General features: G+C 44.5%; 1 protein-coding gene across 6 annotated transcripts; it reads left to right on the top strand.

Moving 5' to 3' along the window:
* Positions 1-1,983: 1,983 nt before the first annotated feature.
* NDUFS8 (NADH:ubiquinone oxidoreductase core subunit S8) lies at positions 1,984-7,389 on the top strand. 6 transcript variants are annotated; one of them, XM_053400124.1, is made up of 8 exons: positions 1,984-2,084; positions 3,198-3,273; positions 3,702-3,765; positions 4,836-4,898; positions 5,193-5,282; positions 6,065-6,237; positions 6,884-7,012; positions 7,185-7,389. In XM_053400124.1, the coding sequence occupies exons 1-8, from the start codon at positions 1,999-2,001 to the stop codon at positions 7,314-7,316; spliced, it is 813 nt and encodes a 270-aa protein (XP_053256099.1). In that variant the 5' UTR covers positions 1,984-1,998; the 3' UTR covers positions 7,317-7,389. The 6 variants fall into 6 exon arrangements, with proteins under 6 accessions (XP_053256099.1, XP_053256108.1, XP_053256115.1 ...); XM_053400140.1 differs by lacking the exon at positions 1,984-2,084 and adding an exon at positions 2,290-2,479; XM_053400133.1 differs by lacking the exon at positions 3,198-3,273 and having other exon boundaries at positions 1,991-2,084.
* The last annotated feature ends 1,285 nt before the right edge of the window (positions 7,390-8,674 follow it).

The following is an 8,674-nucleotide window of genomic DNA, read 5'->3' as shown; positions in this document are numbered from 1 at the left end:
TGGTGAACACTGTACACTGGAATAGCTATCGTCACAAATATATCTGTATCTGTATGATTTCTTAAGGAGTGATATTTTCATGGGTGAAAGTAGAGGCCAATTAAACCAATTTAATTCCAAGAAGATCCAAAGTTAAATCCATGCAACTTCTTGTACAGCCAAATCTTCTTTTAGTTCTATACCCTCAATGCAGTCATGCACTATCCCTCAGATGCACCCCTTATAGTAACCACAATTCTTCTGATATCCGTTTCTGTACATTAGCCACATCCTTAACTCAGATTCCTCATCCCATCAATAACTTCTGCACTAAGCAATCCTAAGCATCTGTACTCAAAAGTTAATTCCTACCAAGTTCAATGGGGCTTGCTTGCTAGTAATTATGCTTATGAATGCAGCCTTATTAACACTGCTTGCATAACTGAACATTTTACAAGTAAATGTTTTATTTCTGTAATAAAGATCTTGCATCAAATCTAACCAGTTGTTCACTTGTATTATTCAAATGGTGCCATCAGTATACTTAGCATAGTAATTTCCTGCCCCAAGGAACAGAAAGAGACCAGTAGCAGTACTGAGTGAAGAAATCATAAATGGTTCCTAACAAGGAAATTTCCATCCAGAATGTCTGCTTATCCATGTTATCAGGTTTCTTCATCAATCATAATGAATTTTTAAAATGAATGTCATTCTCTGCATGTTCTCAGATTCCAAGTTTTCTCCACCTTTTCTCCACTCCACATTGTAAATTGTAATCAACTGTTATGAGGGCAGGTTGTATTTCCATGCAGCTTTTGAAACCCTTCCTCTTCACTCAGTTGGCTGAAAGACTGAGCCCTCAAAGTGGGTTGCACAGAAGGAAGCTGCCTATCATTCACTTGTAGTTATGATCACAGCTACACATATGTATATGTGTATTCATTCCTATTTGCACTACATACAACTGGAAATCAGATATGTGCCTATTTTGTAATTAAATCTTTTTTTAAAAAAACTGCAATTATATATTATTATTATTATATCCCACCTTTCTCCCTGACAGGGACTCAGTGTGGCTTACAGCTAAAATAGGTGGGCATATAGCTGTTTTTATGTGGTAATAAGGCCCACAGTACCTATTTATATCAAAACAAAAGTTATTGGTATACTCTTGACACAGCTATCTCGCTAACTGGTTTGTATGGATATTTTGAAGAGGAGAAATGATCATACCAATATGAAATCATTCAACTTACCAAGGTACTCTGCAATTGGCTTCAAGGCAATCTTACTGACAGAGAGGAACTTCAAAAGAGAATACGTTAAACCACTGAATTACGAGTAATCAGGAGGAACTGTGTTATTGTGGACAGGACTGGACAATGGATTTTTTTATCATAGATGTTAACTGGCTTACCGACGTCAAGATGTTTTTCGCGAACAGTCACTTGCAATAACATAATAGCCCCATACCTTCTACATCTCCTTTCGTTCTGACCTCACTTTACAATACCCCCAAGGATTCATGCACATGCTGCAACTCAGGATAGCATTTCAGGCATCCAATGGAGCAAACTAGTCCACTAAAGCTTATGCAATTTGTTAGTTTTCAAGGTGCCTCTGAGGATAACACGGAGGTGGCGGGAAAGAACACGCTAAACTCGCTGGGGGTGGGGTGGAGAAGGAATACAGTAATTAATGTAGCAAATAAATAATTATTTTTTAATGTACGCTTCGATCCACTTCGCTTGCTAGTAAAAGTCTACGCTGCAGGGAGACCCGCAGCGGCACCAGGCAACGCGAAGACGGAATTCCATGAACCTTCACCAAACCATCTCCGCCAATCCCCGTGGACTTTTAAAATGCTCGCAGCCAATTACGTACTGTTATTGTCCGCGTCATCAACTCACCCTTTCCCCTCAAAACATTCCGCCCCTTCCTATCCTTCCAACCAACCAACCAACCAACCAACCAACCAACCAGCGAAGAGATCCCGCCTCTTCTCGGCGCTCCTAGCCAATGAACGTTCAGGAAAGCGGCGATTGGTCCCAGTTCTTACTCCCGCTAGCCGCCGGCTTGGAGCGGAGCTGTGGTATCTGTCGTGGGTGAGTTCCCTGGCGTCCTTCTTGACGCTCCCTGACGCCGGGCGCGCGCTTTCCCCCTCCAGGCTCCTGGAAATTCTATCCGCGCGAAAGGTGGAAGGAGGGGGGAGGGAACGGAGACCGTGGCGGCGCCTGTGCGCCGGGGACCTTCACGGGGGCGCCAAAGGACATGGAGCTACGCATGCGTGAGGCCGGTTGAGGTCGTGAAGACGCATGCGCCTGGTGGGCCTTGAAGGAGCAGGCAGGGGGATGTGCGCATGCGGATTTATTCTGCTCCTATGGCTGAGGGGGAAGGCCGAATTGGCACCACCCAGGGGGCGGGAGAACAGGAACCAAGGCCCCGCCCCCTGAGTTCCACCTCGACCCCTGCGCCCCACGTTGCGCTTTCGGTTGCCTGAGTAAGTGTCAGCAGCGCCCTCCCCAGGTCTCATCGTCGTCTACGGCGGGAGGACCGTGCTAGGCCCCGGGTGGGCAGGGGATTCCCTCCCGCTAAGGAGCAGGGGGCGCCTCGCAGGTGCGGCGCCCCTGGCTCTGGGATGCCTCTGCCCGGTCCTGTGTGGGCTGCTGACCGGGATTATTTTAACATTTAACTATAGCAGCCTGTGCACTCTGATAACTTCCCCACTGGGTTGCTGCAGTGTGTGCTTGGTGGGGCTTCCCTTGGAAGCTGTCCCGGTGACACAGTGTCACTGCAGCGAGCGGGGACCATGTCACACCCATTCTGAAAGTGCTGGACTTGCTGCTGGTGAGCTACGGGACTTGGTTCGAGGTGTTGGTACAAGTGTACAAAGCTCTGAGTGCTTTAAGACTCATGGGTATGGCTTCCCCCCCGGCACCTGCCAACTGGGTTTTTGCAGTCTGCAGGGAGGCCAGATTTGTGGTGTCCTTGGGGAATATTGAGGCACCAATATTTTGCATTGCAGTTCTAATTTTGTTTTTAATGTTGCATTCTTATTAGCCGCACTGGGCTCTCATGAGAGAAATGGTGGGGTGTAGATAATAAAATAATACCTGAATGACTGCTGTCCTTTGTATTTTTAAAGGGAGAATATTCATTGTTTTCCTGGCCAATAAGCCTTCAGTGCAACCTGAAATTTTCTTTGTACTTTTCCACAGTCTAACCCAGTCAACAGTGCAATCATATGTGTGCGTACTCAGAAGTCTCACTGTGTTTGGTAGGGCTTATTTGCTAGTAAGTGAACATTGGCTTGTATAATAATCCTACATATTATGCTTAGAAGTATCAGCCGGTTTGTTCAATAGGGTTTACTTCCAAATAAGTGTGTATAGAATTGTATGCTATGTCTGCATAATGCCACCATCACTCCATATTAAGATTATGACAAATTGCATATGGGGGCTTCTTCAACATGTCCAGAAATATATTTTTTCTTGCCCTCCTTTAAAAAAAACTTTAACATCCAGATTTTTGAGTCCTGGTGAACTTGGATCACTTGCACTTTTCCTGTAGAATATTTTAATTCATCATATGAAATACAACTGTTGACTGCTGGATTAACAAGATTAGGTAACGGATTTAACTGGATTTAACCAACTTGATTACTGCTACTTTTTTTTTTACAAGAGTGTTTTTGTTTTCCTTCCTTGTTCCCTTTGCAGAGGAGTCCTAGACTCAGGTTGAACATGCCTGTGTTGTGGATAACGCGCCAAGCTTCCCGAATAGGTAGGCTGCAACAAAAAAGTCATTCGAGTTCAAAGTTGGCATTTGATCAGAATCCAAGAAGGAATATTTGTTTATGTAGACCAGGGGTGTCAAACGCAAATTCATCGGGGGCCGCATCAGCAGTTTGGTCACCCTCAAAGGGCCGGTTGTATCTATAGGACTCAATATGCACTCAATATAAAAACAAGTGGAGGTTTCCTGAATGCATGTAAAGTGGAGGTTTCTTGTGTAGAACAGCCGGCGCCGCTAGAGGGCAGACGTTCTCTGGCTTGTAGGCTGCCGCGCATGCACTGAAGAGGTGGCTTTCTTGTGTCAAAAAAAAAAAAGTGAGAATAAAAGGTGAAGGCTGGCGGCCGGCGGTGGCTACACGGGCCACATGACAAGGTCTGGCGGGCCGGATTTGGCCCGCGGGCCTTGTGTTTGACACCCGTGATGTAGACCGTAAATCCATAGAAATAAAGTTGCAATGACTGATGCTGTCTAATATCCTTGAAGAAAAAACAAAGGGAAGTCTACCACGGGTGATGAAAGTAGACATCTTGTTGGATTTTGAACAACTTCTCTGACACCTCTTATGATAGTATAGTTAACTGTTTTGAAGAAGTATTTTAGGAAAGTCCTCCAGTGTTCTCGCTGTCTCCTAGTTGGATTCTACAGTTGAAGAACCTGAAGGGAACAATACGAATTCTGTGCACACATTGTGGATGCCATTGTTCTTGTGCAAATCTTGAAAACTGTGTGGTTGGAACTTAATTGTTTGTAATACTTTCCTAACACGACCTTTATGGTCTACATAAAACCCAAGTGCTTGAGCCAATTTTGTAGCATTGGCCTGCTTAAAGGCAAAACATAGGTTTAGAAGTGCTTCTGGTAGAATTCTCTGGGAAGGTAATTGCATAGTTTCATTTCAAAGTGTACATATAAATCGCAAGATTATGGACCTACACTGTAATAAAAGTGGCATATGAATCTGACTAAATAATGGTGCTGTGGTTCTGTGCTCCTTTGGGACTCTGGGACTAGTGTTTCTACTCTTATTTAGCATGTTGCCCAACTTTTCTGTTTTCTAGGGACTCCAGTATGCTTAAGTCTTAGCCGACATCTCAGCAACACAACCCCAAGAGCCTCCTACAGTAAGTACATAATAGTGTTCTCTCTGTCTGAACTACTTGAAACGATAGTTTAGATCATTTGTCTCTAGAGGTTGGTCCTCGAGGCTCTTCTTGGGGGCATAGATATGAATTTTGATAATATCTGCATGTCCCCAAAAGTGACACCACACATGAACATTTGGGCATGAACGTTTCTCTTTGAAATCTTTGTTTTAATGAACATTAACATGGAAAATTCTTTGTAGGAATGTATTACAATTAAATCTTTGGTGTTTTTGGACAGCAACAGCTTACACTTTTCTGTTTTGGCTGTAGAATATGTAAATCTAAGAGAGGAGCCGACAGACATGAAATCCATTACTGACAAGGCTGCACAGACCGTCCTGTGGACAGAACTTATCCGAGGTGAGAACCAGAATGATGGTTGGAAAGGCTGAGCTGGTAAAGAAGAGAAACTAGTTTTGTAACTTCAACCAGTTTGTCCGAGTGGGCATGAAGGGGAAGACTCTAATATGCAGTCCTAGAATGGATTATCCAGAGAGTTGGCGACCTCCTCATATCCATGGTCTCCACAGCAGTTTTGTCTAGAACCATGACAAGGTATTATCATCTCATGCTGACTGGCTGACTGTAACTACAGGCAACTCTCAATTTACACACATTCAGTTGGCGTGCTGTGTCTTTCCCCTAGTTTTTCCCAACATTATAGCTACATGGGAAAGTGGAAATAGTGCCCTACCAGGGCATTATTTGCCATTGAGCTAGGTAAAGGTAAAGGGACCCCTGACTGTTAGGTCCAGTCGCGAACGACTCGGGTTGCGGCACTCATCTCGCTTTACTGACCGAGGGAGCCAGTGTACAGCTTCTGGGTCATGTGGCTGGCATGACTAAGCCGCTTCTGGTGAACCAGAGCAGCGCACGGAAACGCTGTTTACCTTCCTGCCGAAGCGGTACCTATTTATCTACTTGCACTTTGTACCTGGTGGTAATTGTGACTTGTTCTAGGTAAGCAGGCAAGCTGTAGCACTGCAACAATTGGAATATTAAATCTAGTTTAGTTCTAGGTAATTTATTTAGCAGTTAAATAACTCTCTTAAAATTTGTTTGAACTCTGTTGTTGACATGCTCCCAAGTTTGAAGGTGAACTGTGTATTTAAATAAAACATCTGCTTTGTCCTTTCCCTCAGGCTTGGCTATGACCATGAGCTACCTCTTTAGGGAACCTGCCACCATCAACTATCCCTTTGAGAAGGGTCCCCTGAGTCCCCGCTTCCGTGGGGAGCATGCTTTACGCAGATATCCATCTGGAGAGGAGAGGTGCATTGCCTGTAAGCTTTGTGAGGCTGTTTGCCCTGCTCAGGTAAGGCCCTTGTTATCCGCTCTTTGCTTCCTTTCTGATGTGGCAGGTGACATTTGTAAGCCTATGGAAAGCTGCAAGCCATCTGGGAGATAAACTCTCACACAACCTGTATGGATTGGGTAATAGGGCCTATATATAGTCCTGTTCAGATTCTATTTGTGAGTAAATTCCATATCTGTGGGACCTACTTTCTTTATCTGAACTACGTGAATGTCCATTCTCTTCCATTTGCATGCAGCTGGTAGCAAGAAGTGAAATAGTTTGTCTACTTGGTGCTACAATGCTGGGATAAAAATGACAATGTATAGTAGATCACTTGCTTCTGCTACACATCCATGCGTGCACATACCCTTGCTGAGCTAGTGCTTGAAATAGGGTTTCCTTTTTGAGCAGGATGGTAGGCTCTTGTTGAACTACTGTGTTGACTGTGACATCCCTCTAAGCTTGGGTCCCTTCTCTTCCATTGCATCTTTGCAGTTCTGTTGAATCCCTGAGCCTCTTGATTGCAAATGAGGTTGCCTTCATTCCAGCAGGGATAAACTTGCTGTTGCTCCTCCTCTAGTTCAGCATGGGTTTTCAAGGCTTCTATAACTGGGGCTTGGGGAATGCCACATGCTAGTGAGTTACGTCTCTTTCTCCCTCACAGGCAATCACCATTGAGGCAGAGCCCCGTGCTGATGGCAGCCGCAGGACCACTCGCTATGACATTGACATGACCAAGTGCATCTACTGCGGATTCTGCCAAGAAGCTTGTCCAGTTGACGCCATTGTGGAGGTGAATGGGCGGGGTGTTTTCAGGCTAATGAAGAGGTGCTGTTACATTTGCCCTCTTTCAAATTTGTGTCTAGAAGATGGAGATACTCGGAGAGAGAGAGTATGCAGTATGAACATATCTATGTGTACATGTAATTTTTATTTGACTTCATCCTCCTTTCTGTGTTATGCAGGGTCCCAACTTTGAGTTCTCCACGGAAACACATGAAGAGCTTCTGTACAACAAGGAGAAGCTGCTCAACAATGGTGACAAGTGGGAAGCTGAGATTGCTGCTAACATACAAGCTGACTACTTGTACCGGTGATGGAGCACTTACTACAACCCTCACACATCCTCACCAGCCGAAGCCAAGTCTGCAATAAAGGGCATGCACTCATTGTTTGTCTCCCTGTGTCTTGAGAATGAGGAAGACATTGTTGGCAAACTTTTTGAAGATAATGTAGAATGCAGAGTCCTACTTGGAGAGGAAAGGATGAGGGGGCACACGATCCATCTTTTAATGCAGGAGTTTTTATTGCTCTAAGGGGAAATTTAAGAGGCAGTGTAAGGGTGTTGGTCTGGGAACAGTTGATGGATAAGGTGAGAGAAAGGAGAACCCAGATTTGTTTCGTAGACCTTTTCTGTTGGAAAGATTATTTACTCTTATATTTCAGGTAGTGGCCTCAAACTGTCATGTGTGTGTCATGTGTGGAATCACAAAATGGCTTTTATGCTGGGCATGGCTCCCATTTCTGGTAGGGTAGGGGCCCCAAACACACACTCCTCAGACTCTGTGAACATGCATGCACACAAACCACACATAGTTCCCATCTGCACAGATTCCTGTCCTTTCTCTCCACCTTCCTGCCACCAGTTGGCTTATCTGAGCTTCTTCATTTCTCAACTCTCACCAGCTTACCATACAGCAGCAGTGATGGGGCTCCTTTTTTTTTTTTTTTTTACAAAGCAAACAAGAGTGTGCTGCAAAGCACTGGCCTCCAGCTTGCACTTATCTTCATTTTGTGGGAATGCACTTGGGCCCATGTGGGACACTGAGACAGTGTGGGAAGATGGCAGCTGCTGGAGGCCAGCGCTTCACTTTACAGTAAGCCCTGGGAACCACTGCATTCAGAACATTGTGGAATCAATTCAGATATTCTGGAAAACTTGTTCAGGGTTCCATCAAGTTTAGAAACATGATGCAGGCAGAAAGCTACCTTTCTCCAATGTGGGCTAAGCAAGAACCTTCCCCACTGACAGAATACCTTTCCTCATAAAGTATGTTTTCTCACATGAGGGAGAATTTTAAAGAGGTAACTTAGCTCCCTCCATCTAGGTGCATTCAGTTTGGTACAGTTGTGGGAATCCTATGCTGCATGCTTTATTTCAGAATATTTGAATTGGTTCTGAATAGAGTTGAAAAAGCTGTTTTTGTACTAAGATAGCTACTGCTCAAAGCATTCTTATCTCTCTATTTTGCAGTGAAAGCTTTGTGAGTACTTGCTTGTTTAAGATATGCCTGAGTGGATACAGGAGGGACATGCACTCAACTCATAAAAGTCTTGCTTTGAGAAGCGGGCACAACCTTCAGCTGTTTAGCTGCTTATTGTCCAGAAGAGGGAGAATTTTTATCTGCTTCTTGCATTTTGTTCAGTCCCAGAAACCCTGTTCTCCATGCAGAAA

The sequence above is a fragment of the Podarcis raffonei genome, chromosome 1 (assembly GCF_027172205.1).
Source record: "Podarcis raffonei isolate rPodRaf1 chromosome 1, rPodRaf1.pri, whole genome shotgun sequence".
In the NCBI taxonomy this organism is placed as follows: domain Eukaryota; kingdom Metazoa; phylum Chordata; class Lepidosauria; order Squamata; family Lacertidae; genus Podarcis; species Podarcis raffonei.
The sequence above is the reverse complement of the archived record's forward strand: the minus strand, read 5'-3'. Positions and strand labels throughout refer to the sequence as shown.

What these genes read in the sequence shown, in the direction of transcription:
- NDUFS8 (XM_053400124.1), top strand. Translation starts at nt 1,999, where the DNA reads ATGAACGTTCAGGAAAGCGGCGATTGGTCCCAGTTCTTACTCCCGCTA. An exon ending in GTGGACAGAACTTATCCGAG is followed by an intron (nt 5,283 to 6,064) that starts GTGAGAACCAGA and finishes CCTTTCCCTCAG; the next exon opens with GCTTGGCTATGACCATGAGC. An exon ending in CAGTTGACGCCATTGTGGAG is followed by an intron (nt 7,013 to 7,184) that starts GTGAATGGGCGG and finishes TGTGTTATGCAG; the next exon opens with GGTCCCAACTTTGAGTTCTC.